Here is a 16,770-nt window from a genome sequence, read left to right on the forward strand (position 1 = left end):
CAATTTGGGATCTGCAGGGGCTTGGAAACCTGGGTGAACAAGGAACGATGCTTAGCGGCAGGATCGATGACTGCAACCACTGCTGCAATGAAGCTGGGTTTCTCGAGATGACGGCGTTTAAGGCTAGAAGAAGGATGCTTGCGCAGGCGCTACAGCGAAGGCACCGTTCCGTGGTATACGTATCAATGAAGATAACGTAGTACCGCCCCTTTGACACGAGGCAGGAATCAGACCATCGTGCGCTCACCAGTAAGACGCTTGGCAGGCACTTTGGGATCTGCAGGGGCTTGAAAACATGGCTGAACAAGGAACGATGCTTAGCGGCAGATTAGATGACCGCAACCACTGCTGCAATTAAGGTGGGCGTCTCGAGGTGGCGGCTTTTAAGGCTAGAAGAAAAATGCTTGCGCAGGTGCTACAGCGAAGGCACGGTTCCGTGGTATACGTATCAATGAAGATTGCGTAGTACCGCCCCGTTGACACGAGGCAGGAATCAGACCAGATTGGAATAACCAGAAAGACGCTTGGCAGGCACTTTGGGATCTGCAAGGGCTTGCAAACATGGGTGAACAAGGAACGATGCTTAGTGGCAGGTTCGATGACTGCAACCACTGCTGCATTGAAGCTGGGTGTCTCGAGGTGACGGCTTTTAAGGCTAGAAGAAGGATGCTTGCGCAGGCGCAACAGCGATGGCACGGTTCCGTGGTATACGTATCAATGAAGATAGCGTAGTACCGCCCCGTTGACACGAGGCAGGAATCAGACAAGCTTGGAATCACCAGGAAGACGCTTGGCAGACAATTTGGGATCTGCAGGGGCTTGAAAACTGGTGAACAAGGAACGATGCTTAGCGGCAGGTTCGATGACTGCAACAACTGCTGCAATGAAACTGGGGGTCTCGAGATGACGGCTTTTAAGGGTAGAAGAAGAATGGAAAAACCAGCATGATTTATGCTAGCATTCATAATGGACATGGTCGTGCAAGTACCGGGCATGCCGGGAAGAAAGGCTTTCATACTGAAACGTGCTGGCAATGCCGGACATTTGTTGGAAGCTAACTGGGCATGTCGGACACGATGGTGGCCATGTGACAGCATTTGATGCTGGGAGCAGAAAATGTTGGGAGGTTAGGTGGGCACAGAACAAACGATACTGGGCATGCGGGAACCCATAGCGGTGATGTGTCGTGTTAAATTCCGACTGGCAGGTAAGCCGGCACACACTGAGCCAGGGCAGCTAGCGATCGTGTAATTGGCAACGCCTTGAAATCTGAAGATGCTGCGCGCGAGCGGGATATCTGCATAGCACGCAAGCGTTGACCGCAAACTAGGAATTGCGGTCTTTATACTACCACTTCGACGCTGACTTCTACACTCTCTCTACTTGCGGCTGACGAAAAAATAATTTCGAACGACGGCTCGTCTTTATAACGCAGGGACTGCAGCTAAGAAACTGTGGAATGCACTAAACATCCCAATAGATGCACCGCAGACCCCTCCCCTCCCAAAAAAGAGAGAGAGGGAAGACGGGGACAGCCGCAGGGCAAACGAAATAGTGGACATAATTCGACCGCGTGAATGCGCGTTGCGGATCTATCAAGACACTGTTTCCTCAAGCATTAATTCTGAACCGCCATCCAAGCATAAAAATATCGTTCCATCGTTAGCTTTTCCGCGCTATATTAGTAGCTGCTGGCAATTCTGCACCCTCCAAAGCGGTAGAATACCAGCAAAAGTTTGTGTTAACTTTTCCTGTGCCCGTCGTGAAGAAATACCAGTCGTTTCGCAAAACACCGAAACTGAAACTCAGATTCGCATTTTTGCCCGGCAGGGGGCTAGGCCAGCCAGACGCCTTCTTCACCTCCGTCACTATACCGTCGATGTTATTTTCCCGTCTATTATGGCGTGCGCCGCGATTTTCCCAGGTATACACGATTTTACCGAGGGCTGCTGGGAGAGGGAGAAAATACTCTCGAACCGCGCGCTTCTCCAGCCTGCCACGGTGGCCAACTGGCTGCGGGTTGTTACATCGCCGGCTCTTACCTTCTCGGCGTAGCTTGTTTACAGATATCCGTACCTTATCGTGATTTTCTCGCCTTTCGCAACTAATGCCGCGATGCCGTACTCGGCGCGAACTTCAACTGGTCAGCACTGCGTAGTCGTCGGCTGTGGCAACAACCAGCGTAAAAGGAAAAACATCGCCGATAGCACTTGCGCCAAGCATGCTGTGTCCAGGTCTCAGTGCGGGTGTGACATGTTCATGTTGCACCGATTTCTCGTCGACCCCGAGTTGAATCGTCAGTGGACGTCGCTGGTTAACAGAAAGGACTTTGCCCCGACTACAAACTCGCGCGTCTGTTCTCTGCATTTCGTCGATGGCAAGCGAACGGAGCAAAACCCACTGCCCATGCTGAATCTCGGCTACGAGCGAAAGGCAAGTACAATTATTGTCGTTTTACGTATAGTAAACATGCAATTTGCTTGCTGCAGAGCTTAAATGTTTATTATGCTGCATTTTGCATGCGTAAAAGCACGGACAGCATTTGTCACTTTTTTTTTCCATTGCTTGCTCCATCACCGGGCACGTTTCGCGACAGCGGTGCGATATGCGCTGGTTGGCCGCAGATTGAACTTAAAACGTTGTCGATAACGTAAAAGTGCAGCTTTACAACTTCACCACCGCCATATGTGATGTACAGGAGCGCTTTTTATTTCCGTTAGTAGAAATAATAATCGTTTCAGGTCATCCACGGCCGCAGATGCCTGATGCGCGATGACCGTGGTCCACCACCTGTCAAACGAAAGGTCAGATTGTTGAGTCTGTACATGGAAATGCTGGAACTCACGTTACATTTGATGGGAATAAAGCGCTGCACACGGAAAAACAACTGAAACGACGGCGCTTGCACAAGCGCCCTCGTTTCAGTTGTCGTTTTTCCTCGTGTAGCGGGTTATTCCCACCAAAGTCCAAGCGCCGTCGTTTCAGTTGTTGTTTTTCCTTGTGTAGCGCGTTATTCCCATCAAATGTACAACCAACTAGCCCACATTGCTGCCTTGCTAGCTGTTGCTCACGTTACACTTGTTTCGCATTTTAGAGACAAGAAAGCCCAAGTGACGAGTCCGAAGCATCTGATGCAGTTCAGCAGACGCCACCGCACAATGTAAGAAATGCGCATTTATTATTTCACAATATTGTTAGCATTTATCGGGCTTCTACAGGAGCGGGCTGAAGTACAGACAGGTGGCAAGGTGTTTCAAAGCAATAAAAACACAGCAGTCTCAAATATTCGGTTCAGACGAATGCACAGCTGTGAAATTCGAGCAAGAAATGAGACTCGTGTACAAAAAATATACAGAACAGCAATTTCACAAACGCGAGTCTTCTAGAAAGATCATACAGTGCAACAAAGGCATCAAGTACCATATCTAGTTATACATTGGTAGGCAGATGGCTTTAGGCACGTATCTATGCTGATGCCGCCATGTAAAGCAGAGAAAAGGAATTGTGCAGTGCACTGGCTTTCAGAGCTCATGATTTTGAGTATTGTGCAATTTGTTGCCTAAACAGAGTGTAGCACTGTGAGGGAAATTTTCCCAAAATATTTGAGCATGCAAGAGGTCCTATGCAGAGTGACGTCTGGAGCAACACACTCACGTATAGCACACAAAAGGTGCGAGGCATTTGTCATGTCATTTGCACTGAATCTGTCTCGACAAGCTATGACTGTTCTAGTGAAGCCAGAGTTATTGTACGGAGAAGCTTGTTAAGCATCATCACATGCTAGATAATTTGAGATCAGGGTTATTTGCACTGTTTCATAACATGTCTCATCCAACACAGAAGATTCCATAGCAAGCCTGTCCTCAATCAGCAAACAGTGTTAGTGTGCATTCACTATTTGATGCTTTGCAATGTGCTGAGAAAGTAGACTCACAGCTAATGTACTTCTCTGTTGGCAGGTTGTTTGTATCGGACATCACTCGGTCAGCCTGCCTTTCAGCCACGGAGTGAGTGTAAGTATGCATGCTCTCATCATTCCTTTGTTGCTGAAGCTAAATTGCAGCCATCTGTTGCACTTTCTTTCACAGGTTATCAGTAATGTTCAAGATGTATTTGCAACCAGCAACAAACTAGATGTAAGCATGCATGCACATACAGGTCCACTACATACTGAAATAGGCAGTTTTTGCCATTCTTGTGTTTGTCTGCCAGCAAGTTGTTAACCCTCATGGCTATAACTATCAAATCTGTATTAATTTCCAAAAACGAGCTTGCTATGCACCAGTAAACTGGATATAAGCTTGCATGCTGTCCGAGCTTCCAGACGGTCGTTTCTGATGTTGCCTCTTTTTTTCTAGCAGGTCTCATTGAAAACTGATGCTGCTTCGTCTCGTCTAGACGCTAGCTTTGAAGAAACAACTGTGAGTGCTCATACAAAGTTCACTTTTCCAACCAAGACAACCTGCATTGCCTTCATGTTTTTCTTTTCCTGCATTTTTCCGACAGATGGCCGCTGACCAACAAAACAGCAGTTTGTCAAGGGAGGAAACAGAAATGAAGGTAATTTATAAGAAAATGGATTCTCAAAACAATATAAAAGATTGTTTATTATTTCAGGTGGAGAAGAAAGACAACTCTACACAGTGGGAATTGGAGGAACCAGTCCCAGACCACACATATGCAGACACAAATGACAGTTCAAACACTCCTCTTACAATGAGAAGCATTCACTTTCAGTACTTAACACCACAAGATGTACACTTCTACACTGGCCTCCCGTTTGATGCTTTTAATAAGCTCATTCTTTTACTGAGGGCCAATGGCACAAAAGTAGGGGGAATATTGGGTTTAGAACAACAGCTGTTGCTCACACATATGAGACTAAGACTTGGGCTCCTCTGTGGGGACCTTGCAAGAAGATTCAGCATTTCAATTGCGACAGTGTCAACAATATTCTCAAGTATGATGTCCACCTTAGCTAAAGTAATGGAAGACATAGTGGTGTGGCTGCCTCGGTCAGTAGTTTATGACAGTATGCCGTACACCTTTGTCAAGAATGGCTACGACCGCACAACATGCATATTTGACTGCACAGAGGCGTGGTTGCAAAGACCCAAGAAATTAATGGCAAGGGCACAGAGCTACAGCGCATACAAAGGGTCAAGTACTATCAAGTTTTTGACAGTCATAGCGCCCAACGGGCTAATCATGTTTGTATCAGATGTATATGGTGGAAGAGCCTCCGATAAATACATAGTTCGGACATGTGGTGTGGAGGACTATTTACTCCCAGGCGACGAAATTATGGCAGATCGTGGATTCAAGCTTGAGCCACATCTTGAAGCACAAGGAATCCGCATGAATGTACCGGCCTTCACCAGAGCTATGTAGACTGTTCTCTACATTGCAAGCTTTCATGCACCTCTGGGTTTGAAATGCTCATATTTGTTGTCTTTTAGGAAAGAGTCAACTGTCTGAAAAAGAAGTGACAAAAACCAGGCGAATCGCTTCACTGCGCATCCATGTGGAACGCGCTATCAATCGGATAAAGACTTATCGAATTTTTAAGCAGGCTTTGCCTATCAAGTCAAGGAAGCATATCAACACGATTGTGTGATGACCCCCATAATGCGCAGGTCCACACGGGACGGAGAGGCAAAGAGACACCGTATGGCTCAGTTTAAACAAACAGGTATATTCAATAATTACACATGATTAGGATTATACATCAGAGGCTGGGGCGTCCGAGCTTACGTGCCGACGACTTCATGGGGGCGATGGAGTGGCTCCGGAGTTGGGCTCGAGCGGTTGCTGGCAGAAGCTGCACGCCGTCGGGCTTCGGCGCTGAAGGCCCTCTTGGCGAACGATGTCGTCCTGAGCGTGTATGCAGTAGAATTTCAGTAGTCGTCCGTTTCTTCGAGGATGGTTCACAAACCCTTCCTCTAGTGTCGTTCGGCTTGGAAGATGAACAGGAGGCGAGCTTGTAGATGATGACAGCAGAGCATAATTTTACAACAGAACAAACTTTGCACTACTTTACTCATCGACCGGGCAGGTTAGTGCCTAAGTAGCATCACATTACATGCTAAGCATGGAGCCCCAGCTCAGACTGGACTGCATCCGTTTACATGTGCTTTTAAGCACTTGATTAACAAAGGACTAAGGGCGGTCATTTCCAGTGGCCCGCCCAAAGCATCAATTCTCCAATCGAAAATAACATGCGAGATGGGGACCACCCCTTTGGGTTGGGCTTAGCCTCGAACCAAGAGTCTGTTAACAATACAAACAAAATAAACAACAAAAACGCCACCCCTCTCTCTCAAGTGAGAGTATACACAGGCTCTCTCTTCGGAGCTAATTCACTAGCGCCTGTCTTTCCACATTCTTGGCGAGTACTGCCTGTCCGCCATGACAGGTGTCCGTCGCGGCCCTTCTGGGAAGCTGTGGGTGTCTTCCCGGCGATAGCCCACGACAAAGGGGGGGGGGGGAGGGAAAGAATGTCGTCTTCGCGGTATCGCATAGCGTCGGCTGTGGTACGGCTCGCTCTGGCCCGCTGACAGCTCCCTTGTCCTGGAATGTAACCGGAAATTGGGGAGGATAAAGCCTGTTTCCCCGGGGCGGCGGCGGGTCCGGTTTTTCTGGTCGTCACTCAAAGAGCATGGCTGGGTAATTGATGATGCCGCTGTCACGGGTCTCCGTCTACGCCGCGCCGTCGAACGTGGATCCTCGTAGCACACACGGAATGTCACACTCGCTCACCCTCCAGAAGAATGTTCTCCGAACATTTGAGTCCACGCAGCTCCCCTTGTCTTTCTGAATCGCCTCGCACAGTGCGTCCGACAAAACACTTTTCGCTGCACTCAACACCACTGCACAACACCATATGCCTCCGCTGTCAATACTGGCGTCTCCAGGGGCAGCACTGATCTTCTTTTACAGATAAACATGAAACTCAGCACCCAAGCCTCTCCTTTCTAGTCCAAACTGGACGAAATAAATTTACCACAGTTACAAAGGAGCTCCCACTTCTAGCACGATAACGGCACAGACAAAAATATAGATAACGAAAGGAAGTAGGGCAGGTTCTGCATGCGCTCCGCATGCTCTCCTGTGAAGGTGTTACTTAATGACAGAAAGGTTTAACTACCAACTCCGATAACTTAACACATAAGCACATAGCAAGGTTATGAGCTGTGGCATTACACAATTCTAACCAGTTCAAAACTCCGCTCTGTTTACGCCATTAGTCCGACTTAGCTTTCCGATTTCGCAGCGGATATCGGCCTTCATGAGTCATACTAAGTAAGTCTGTGCCCCTTTGTCTGCTTTGGGACTCGCGAGGGCTCGTGGCAGGAGCCTCTCCTGGCGTTATCTGCGCGGCAACCTCGCGCGCTTCTTCTTCTAGCAATGCATGAAGTAAATCCGGTGGCATTCTGGCCGTCACCTCTGGCGCCTGCCGAACAGATGCAGGAGAGGGCGTTTCTTGCGAACTATCTGCGCGCTCCGCTTCACTTCTGTCCCCATCAAAATCCGCGCTTTCCCTTTCCTCATTTCGTGAATACTGAACCGGTGCCGACTTGAGGCGATTTGCGTGTATCCTTATCAAACGCCGGTTCACGTCTCGGACTCTGAAGTTTACCGGAGAAAGCTTCTCGACAACCTCGCACGGTCCTCTCCACTTCGTCTGGAACTTACGAGCTAGCCCAATCTGCCTTTGGCAGTTTTCAATGTACACGCTGTCCCCCACATCAAACGGCGCGTCTCTAGCACTGCGATCGTGCACCTCCTTCCTGCGCTTCGCCGCTTTCTTTAAGGACTCCTTTGCGATGTCCCTCGCCACTTGCAAGCGCGATTCTAGCTCAACCTTATAGTCGTCCAGTGAAGCGTATGGGACACGACGGGGGCCCTCTGGCACTTCACTAGGCTGGTCCGGGTCTCGGCCGTAGAGAAGAAAGAATGGCGTTTCGCCCGTGCTCTCGTGTGCTGCGGAATTATAGGCAAACATTGCATACGGGAGCCACAAGTCCCAGTCCCGCTGGTCGCGCGAAACAAAATGCGACAGGAACCCGGCCACGGTTTGGTTCAGTCGCTCCACCGCGCCGTTGCAAGCCGGATGGTACGGTGTTGGCTGCTTCTTAGCGATCTTAAGCAGCTCGCAAACTCTCCTCATTAGCTGCGACACGAAGTTCGTTCCCCGATCTGTCAAGAGTTGCCTCGGGGGTCCATGTCGGAGCACGATCTGTTCGACAAATGCTCTTGCAACCGTGTCTGCCTTCTGATCTGGGAGTGCTACCGCTTCCGCGTATTTTGAAAGGTGGTCGACAAATACTAAAATGTACTTGTTTCCGGAAGTGGTCGTAGGCAATGGGCCCATTATGTCCATACCTGTCCGCTCGAAGGGAGCCGAAACCTCAGGGAACGGCTGAATTGGAGCTGGTCTTCGTCCCTTGGGTGTTTTTCTTTCGAGACAGGAATGACACTTCGCACAGTAGTCTCTAACATCCTGTCGCATGCCACTCCAAAAGTACAAACGCTCCACACGCCTGCGTGTCTTCGCTACGCCAAAATGACCGGCGCATGGCGCATCGTGAAACGCGCGAAGAACCCTTTCTGTCCACGACCGAGGTATGACGACTCTCTCCCAAGCGGTTTTCTCTAATCTCCCTTTCCTGGTTGGCCTCGTGCGCCGACACAGGGTGCCGTCTTTGTCAATGAAATAACCTAGCTGTTCGGGGTGAGACGGTGCGCCCTCTAAGCTTTCGATTATTCGCTTCAGGTCAGGATCTTTGCACTGCTCTGTGCGTAATTCGGCGGGGTCGACTACGGGGACAAACTTATCTATAGCTGCCACGGCAGCTGTGCGGCTGAGTGCATCAGCATTCAGATGTGTCTTTCCTGACTTGTGCTCAACTTCAAAGCAGTATTCCTGCAGGTGTAGATTCCATCTAGCGAGTCGCGAGCTAGGGTCCCTGACACTCATCACCCATTTCAGAGGATGGCAGTCCGTGACTAGCTTGAATTTGCGGCCGTAAAGGTAGCATCTGAATTGCTTTACTGCCCAGACAACGGCGAGGCACTCCCTTTCCGTAGCTCCGTACTTTTGCTCTGTGGGGCTCAGCTGTCGGCTAGCAAAAGCAACGGGATGTTCTTTGCCCTCGATAACCTGAGATAGCACGGCACCAACTGCGAACTTTGACGCATCTGTGGCCATAACGAAGGGCAAATTAAAATCCGGGTGGCGCAACAGCGGTGCACTCATTAGCTTCCTTTTCAGGGCCCCAAAAGCATTCTCCGCGTTTTCGTCCCAGCGAAAGGCGACATTTTTGGCTGTTAAGGCGGTGAGCGGCTTAGCGAGCTTGGCGAACTCCTCTATGTGCCTTCGGTAGTAACCGATCAGGCCGAGAAACTGCCGGACCTGGCGGACGCTAGTCGGGGATGGAAAATCCGAGACACACCTTAGTTTCTCAGGGTCCGGTCGCACGCCGTCAGCTGAAACAACGTGCCCGAGGTATTTCACCTCGTTTTTGAGGAATTGGCACTTAGAGGGCTTCAGCTTGAGACCCGCTGCTCTTAGTCGTACCAAAACCTGCTCAATATCGCGCAAATGGTTATCAAAACTGTCACTGTATATGATAATGTCATCCATATACACGAAGCACAGCCTCCCCAGAAGACCTGCCAGGATAACATCAGCGGTTCTCTGCCAGACAGCAGGGCTGTTGGCCAGACCCATCGGCATTCTTTTCCATTCATAGTGCCCTGAGGGCGTGTTGAATGCCGTTTTCTCGGCATCTGCCGGATTCATTGCTATCTGCCAGAATCCCGCCGCCATGTCCACTACCGTGAAGTACCTGGCAGAGCCCAGCTGAGAAAGCGTCTCCTGTATATTGGGGATGGGGTATGGATCGATGCGAGTTACGGCATTTAGTTTGCGGTAGTCCACTACCAATCGATACGAGCCATCTGGCTTTTCCACCAATAGTGCTGGTGCTCCCCAGGGTGACTTTGAGTGTTCGACAATGCCGCGATCAATCAGGTCCTGCACCTGCCGCTCCATCTCCTCACGTTGGGAGTAAGGAATCCTGTACGCACGCTGGTAAACGGGCGATGAAGTGCCGGTTTCTATCCTGTGCTTTATAACGCCACAGCAGCCCAAATCCAGGTTGGACGCGGCGAATACTTCCGAGTAGTCGTTCAGCAAACCAGCCAGAGCCTCCCTCTCCCTGGATTTTACGTGAGAAAGATCGAACGACACCTTTGGAGCAGCCGAAGGACTAGCATGCTCTACAGTTGCGAGTCCCGTATCGGTGGGCTCACGTTGCTCTATCGCAGAGGTGAAGAAAGCCAATGTTTTGTTCTTGGGAAGGCTCAGTGGCTGCTGGCTACAGTTAACCACTCGTAGGGGCACTCTGTGGGCGTCATTAACTGTCACGAGGCACGCGGCTGCCTTCAGGCCATTGCTGAGAGAGTCGACCGGCTCAAGCACTCCCACGGCGCCGCTCTCTACATCTGAAGGCACAAACGCGTACAAAACGTGCTCCGACCAAGGAAGGACGACCGCCTCCTAGACCAGCCGGACGGCAACCCGCGAATATACCTTCTCCAATGATCCCACTGTTTGACGGGTGTCAATATCGGTAATGCGAATCTCAGCCCCTCTCCTGTTCAAAAACGGAACTTTTGAGCCGCCCGCATTAACCTCTTCCTCAGAGAATGAGACTACTACCTTCCCTTTTCTCAAAAAATCCTGCCCTAATGTACCTGACACTCCGTTTGGCAGAGACACCGTGTCCGGGCATACGTAGCAGGGGTGCTCCAATGCAATTCCGCCGAGAGAGAAGTGTAACCGGTAGAGTCCACTTATACCAAGAGGATCCCCCGTTATGCCTACAAATTTGGTTGCCATACCACCAGACGCTTCCAACACCTCGCGGTCCCCCTTCCTTCGAAGCGTGTTAAAACTGCTCTCCTTAAGCAATGTCACCTTTGACCCCGTATCTATCAACAATTCCATACAACAACCATTTAACTTGCAACGCACAACAGGGCATGCCTCGTCGGCCACACAAACTACCACCACCTCATCATCTACTGCTCCCTCCCCACGCTCCTCAGGCTGGGGAGGACTAACTAGTTTTTTGACTCGGTATCTGGAGCCCCGCTGTAGGCTTGCTTAGGGCGTGTCTCGCCTGCTTCTCTTTGTGGCTCCCCACGGCGCACGTTTTGGCAGAACCTGGCGATGTGTCCGCGACCCTGGCAAGCGAAGCATACGATTTCTTCAAAATCTCGCATACCGCGCCTGTAGATTTGTGGCAGTCTCCGGTTTCCAGCGAATGGGCGCTGTTGAGCGCGCGCTTCAACCTGGCGTTCTACCTGCTGAGTTAGCAGCTGTTCCAAGTGATCTAACCGCTCTGTCAAGAGAGCAAACTCAGGGTTGAGCACCGCTCTCTCTATGACGCGTACTCTCGCTGCGGCTGTCGTTAACGCCTCATTTCGTTCCTCATCCAATGCGGCCTCCACGGCTTGGTCGAAATTGCTCGGCTTGCGCGAGAGCACGAACCGGCGCACGGGGTCTTGCAGACCAGCCACGAACAAAGCGGTCATTTCCTCTTTAAATATATCCTCCGCGTATTTCTTCCTTAGCTGGTCTCCTTCCTCCTCCCTGCTTAACGTGTCGCGTGCTAGGCGCTGAAGCCGCGACGCAAATGTTCGCACGTCCTCCCCTACCATCTGTCCGGCGTCACGGAACCTCTGTACCCGCACGTGACGTGGTTCAGTGTCGAAATGCTCAAACGCGAGCTTCTTAAATTCCGCAAATGATTTTGTGGATTTTACTTTTTCGTATCGCCAGGCAAAATCATGAGCAGCTCCTGCCATCTTACACCTCGCCATTCCCAGCATTTGAGCATCGGACCATCCCCCCATTTTCCCAATCTCTTCTAGCATGGAAAAGAAATCGCAGATTGGAACCCCTGTCTTATCTCCCGTAAACGTCGGAATGACGCTTCCTAATGCCAGCATGCTTGCTCCGAGCGACGGCTGAGGAGTGGGAGCTCCCTCAGATACAGTCATTTTTTTTTTCAAGCCCTCCAGTGCCTCAAGCCTCTCAAATGGGGGTAAAAGTCCCACAATCAGTCCCGTGATTCCCTTTTGATTACAATTTTGAAGTCATGAATGTCACAGCATTCAGAGGACATTTGCTTTTGAGACCCCACTTCTGACACCAGTGTGATGACCCCCATAATGCGCAGGTCCACACGGGACGGAGAGGCAAAGAGACACCGTATGGCTCAGTTTAAACAAACAGGTATATTCAATAATTACACATGATTAGGATTATACATCAGAGGCTGGGGCGTCCGAGCTTACGTGCCGACGACTTCATGGGGGCGATGGAGTGGCTCCGGAGTTGGGCTCGAGCGGTTGCTGGCAGAAGCTGCACGCCGTCGGGCTTCGGCGCTGAAGGCCCTCTTGGCGAACGATGTCGTCCTGAGCGTGTATGCAGTAGAATTTCAGTAGTCGTCCGTTTCTTCGAGGATGGTTCACAAACCCTTCCTCTAGTGTCGTTCGGCTTGGAAGATGAACAGGAGGCGAGCTTGTAGATGATGACAGCAGAGCATAATTTTACAACAGAACAAACTTTGCACTACTTTACTCATCGACCGGGCAGGTTAGTGCCTAAGTAGCATCACATTACATGCTAAGCATGGAGCCCCAGCTCAGACTGGACTGCATCCGTTTACATGTGCTTTTAAGCACTTGATTAACAAAGGACTAAGGGCGGTCATTTCCAGTGGCCCGCCCAAAGCATCAATTCTCCAATCCAAAATAACATGCGAGATGGGGACCACCCCTTTGGGTTGGGCTTAGCCTCGAACCCAGAGTCTGTTAACAATACAAACAAAATAAACAACAAAAACGCCACCACTCTCAAGTGAGAGTATACACAGGCTCTCTCTTCGGAGCTAATTCACTAGCGCCTGTCTTTCCACATTCTTGGCGAGTACTGCCTGTCCGCCATGACAGGTGTCCGTCGCGGCCCTTCTGGGAAGCTGTGGGTGTCTTCCCGGCGATAGCCCACGACAAAGGGGGGGGGGGGGAGGGAAAGAATGTCGTCTTCGCGGTATCGCATAGCGTCGGCTGTGGTACGGCTCGCTCTGGCCCGCTGACAGCTCCCTTGTCCTGGAATGTAACCGGAAATTGGGGAGGATAAAGCCTGTTTCCCCGGGGCGGCGGCGGGTCCGGTTTTTCTGGTCGTCACTCAAAGAGCATGGCTGGGTAATTGATGATGCCGCTGTCACGGGTCTCCGTCTACGCCGCGCCGTCGAACGTGGATCCTCGTAGCACACACGGAATGTCACAATTGTTTTCGTTTGTGCTGGCCTATCCAATCTGAAGGGCCCTCTGATCAAAGAGCAGCAAGAACAATAAAGGTTCAGCTTCAATCCCAGTACTGTTAGGGCTTGACTCATTTATTTCAAATGCGAACGTGCGATTAACACTCTAAGAAAGCAAAAAATGCAGAACACAGGCATCACTAACAGTGCACTCTATGGCCGCTGCGTCTTTAGGAGACAGCTGTGCAAGGAGGAGGAAGTTCCTGCTGTGCATCATCAGCCTTGGTTATATCCACTGCACCATAAAGGCATCATCCAGCTGAGACTTATGTTATCCTCGTAAATTTAGCAACCAACTCCCTTCACTGCCTAGGCAACATTATGCTCTCAAAAAAGCTTTCAAGATTATTAATGTGGGTTTCCATGAATCCTTCATCTCTCTTGACTGGAATCAATGCTCCCTCTGGTCTACATGCAAGTACAGGTAGCAAACAGTGCTCCCTACCAGGTTCAGGTGCAGCTGTGCCTGAACTTGGTAGTAGTATTTATGTGCTGCCTTTAGTACACCTGCAGAATCTAAGCAAAAATCTGCCTTGCTCTGCCCCTCCTTAATTAATTCGTCCGGATGTACATGCCGCAAGCTATATAGGCATTTAACCTCTAAAAGTGCTGGGGGGTGGCAATCGAAGACAAGCAAACCGTCTGGACTACACCCAAGATACGGATACCTTGGATTAATCATCAAACCGCAATCTTCGAGTCTGCAATTTGTATGCTTTGTTTGAAAAGCAGCAAGAGCACGCTGTTTCGCTAACTGCTCATAATTTATGCCATACTGCACGGCAAGGCTGGTAATGCAGTTGTCATTAAGTATTCTCTTCATTAATGACTCGCAATTCAATCGTTTGGAACGGCAAACATCTTTGAACAATGAAGCAGTTATCCTGCCCTTGCGGTGGGAAAACCACTCGACACAGTTTCCTTGCTCCCTTGTGGCAGCTTCAATTTTTTTTGCAGAGGTCATGGTAAGGCTGAGCTTATCCACTGCTCGCTCACTTCCAAGCAGCTTTCCGAAGTTGAGGTTGCACAGAGGTCTTTCGAGAATAATCTCGAAGTCGTCCACTGGTGGCTCCACTTTGTTCAGCTGCCTTTCTTTGCACTTCGGTGACTGGAAGGCAACCTGAAAAAAATGTCTTCATTAGTCTAGTTATAAATTTTTATTAAGGGCAAAGATGTTAAGAAGTCTGACTATAACAGTTTAAGCAACAATAAAAGGGCGGCGACACTGCCTTGTCAGCAAGATTACATTGAGCATGGCTGTGGGTTCAGGTCATTCGTAAAGCTTGCACTCCAATTCAAGATAAATGAGTCAAGTTATGTTCATGCATGACAAAGGCTTATGCATTTTTGTCACTACCTTCTCTGAGTGATGTGTCGCTTGTTGCCTCTGGACACTTGCTGGTGCCTGAGAAGGTTGCTGGATCTCCCTTCTCGTCGTCATCAATGTGTTGTGGAGAAGGGTGCCTGCAAATGAAAAGCATCACCACAATGCCTAACAGCCAATTTCATTCCATGAAAGGCACTCAAACTCGCACCTACATATAGTAGTCAATGTACTACCTACATTTTCAAATATATGACAGTGCAATCAGGACAAGAGTGAATAAATGGATGGATCAGCCCAGTGTTCACTTGCAACTGCATTCATCAAAAAAGTAGAAAATATGTTCTACAATGAAAATTTTTCATATGTGGCTAGCACATGTGCTCCGAGGAATTGTCAATGCTTGGCAAAGTCTTTCCACAAACTAACATTCAAAGATATAGATCCCTTTTACACTTACACTCTATTTTTCTCCTTACAGTGTTCCATTTCAGTTTATCCTCACAGCACATAACTGCACTGAATATGCAGCTCTAACTAAGAAAGAAATCATCTCTTTCATACGGAACACTGCAAAATGGGACTAAACACATACAGCGGTGAACTTTTTTTTTACATTAAATGCAGCATTCATTCTCTCCCAGATACACGTGTCAATGAGCAAATTTTTTTTCTTATGAGCCGGAGTTCTCAAAAATGGCTTCTCTTCCCTTGGAAAGAAATGAAGCTCTCATTATTCGTGTTCTGTGTTACCGACAATACGAAAATTTGTCGTCCAGCCAGCCATTACACAGAATTCAAACAGGTTCATGATTTTTCTCATTCACATATGCTTGCAAACAGATTTTTCTTGGAATGTGAAATATCTTCAAAATGTGACAATTGTTTTCTCCTCTGTCTGCGAGAATGACTGGCTTCCAAAATGAGCTGCATGTGTATTCCATATAAAGTACATAAGCTCTATATCTTAGATCAGTTTTCACTCATGAGTGTCCATGGTCCACATTGTGCTACTGAACTTCTAGAAACTAATGACTTTGATCACTTGCCACTTCCTTGTTGTAGAGACTTACTCGTACTATATGCAGCAAGTGACAATGTTATCTGACACTGAATACCAGCAAAGCACACTCATATTACTACACCGGCAACCAGCTTGTTTAATAGATGTGTGTCATTTCAGCAATACTCACCAGGAATATTGAAGAGCTCGCCATAAGGTGACTTCTTGATGTGGTCTGCGAGTTCTTCTTTGCTTGCAAAATGCTTTACCTTTCGGGTCGGCCTTGGGTGCTGCGTGCTTGCGGGGTCCACCGTTGACCTCTTAAGATTGAAGGACATGGAATTGAGAAGGGCCGGCTCAACATTTCTCTTTGTACCCCGATTCCAAGCTACCGTCTTGTCGGTACATGAGATGCCAGTGATGCCTAGCTGGACGCCCATTTCTAGCTTCCACAACAGGGCACCAATATGGCTACAAACACGTGCTTTTCCAGCCATGCAAGAACAACCAGCAGTCACCACTTGACCATTCTTCCGCACACAGGCCCATGGCGACCATGGTTTTTTGTTTGCTGCCTGAGAGGGTCGCACATCGGCCTTCACATACACAATATCAGCAGCTGCTTCGTGACTCAGCACCCGGCCCACCCAACCGCACTGCAGCTGGTTATAAGAGTCCAGGCTTTTGTACGCCTCTGCCTCTTTAAGATCACAGGCCTTTGATCTAATCAAGTAGCATACAATATGAGCACTTGTTATGCTTGGCCAGGGTTTGGTGTCATCTGTCCACTGCTGCACGAGCAGGGGATGAGCATGGATGTCACCATCTGAAAAAAAAAAGACGGCATGAAAAGGACATTACAATAAAGATACCTCCAAAGGCCAGCAAAAGTGCATTGGGCGCTACAGCTCTTAAGGAGATATGTACGATCATGAGTTCACTGTAGTGCTGCCATAATATGGATCCCACAGTTGCTTCTGCCTTCTTGAAATTTGAGCAGTGCAAAACAGATGCGATATTGCTGGTTAACTGCCCGAATACAAGGC

General features: G+C 49.1%; 1 protein-coding gene across 4 annotated transcripts; it reads left to right on the top strand.

The window, feature by feature from the left end:
* The first annotated feature begins 2,030 nt into the window (after nucleotides 1-2,030).
* LOC144112399 (uncharacterized) lies at nucleotides 2,031-5,392 on the top strand. Of its 4 annotated transcripts, XM_077645243.1 has the most exons (6): nucleotides 2,031-2,433; nucleotides 2,742-2,804; nucleotides 3,095-3,160; nucleotides 3,960-4,013; nucleotides 4,089-4,421; nucleotides 4,507-5,392. In XM_077645243.1, exon 6 carries the CDS (start codon nucleotides 4,507-4,509, stop codon nucleotides 5,389-5,391), a length of 885 nt encoding a protein of 294 aa, XP_077501369.1. In that variant the 5' UTR covers nucleotides 2,031-2,433; nucleotides 2,742-2,804; nucleotides 3,095-3,160; nucleotides 3,960-4,013; nucleotides 4,089-4,421; the 3' UTR covers nucleotide 5,392. The 4 variants fall into 4 exon arrangements, with proteins under 4 accessions (XP_077501369.1, XP_077501367.1, XP_077501368.1 ...); XM_077645241.1 differs by having other exon boundaries at nucleotides 3,960-4,421; XM_077645242.1 differs by lacking the exons at nucleotides 2,031-2,433; nucleotides 2,742-2,804 and having other exon boundaries at nucleotides 2,838-3,160; nucleotides 3,960-4,421.
* Nucleotides 5,393-16,770: the final 11,378 nt, after the last annotated feature.

The sequence above is a fragment of the Amblyomma americanum genome, unplaced genomic scaffold (genome assembly GCF_052857255.1).
Source record: "Amblyomma americanum isolate KBUSLIRL-KWMA unplaced genomic scaffold, ASM5285725v1 scaffold_90, whole genome shotgun sequence".
NCBI lineage: Eukaryota > Metazoa > Arthropoda > Arachnida > Ixodida > Ixodidae > Amblyomma > Amblyomma americanum.

Coding starts and splice junctions, on each gene's coding strand:
- LOC144112399 (XM_077645241.1), top strand. CDS start 4,507: ATGGCCGCTGACCAACAAAACAGCAGTTTGTCAAGGGAGGAAACAGAA.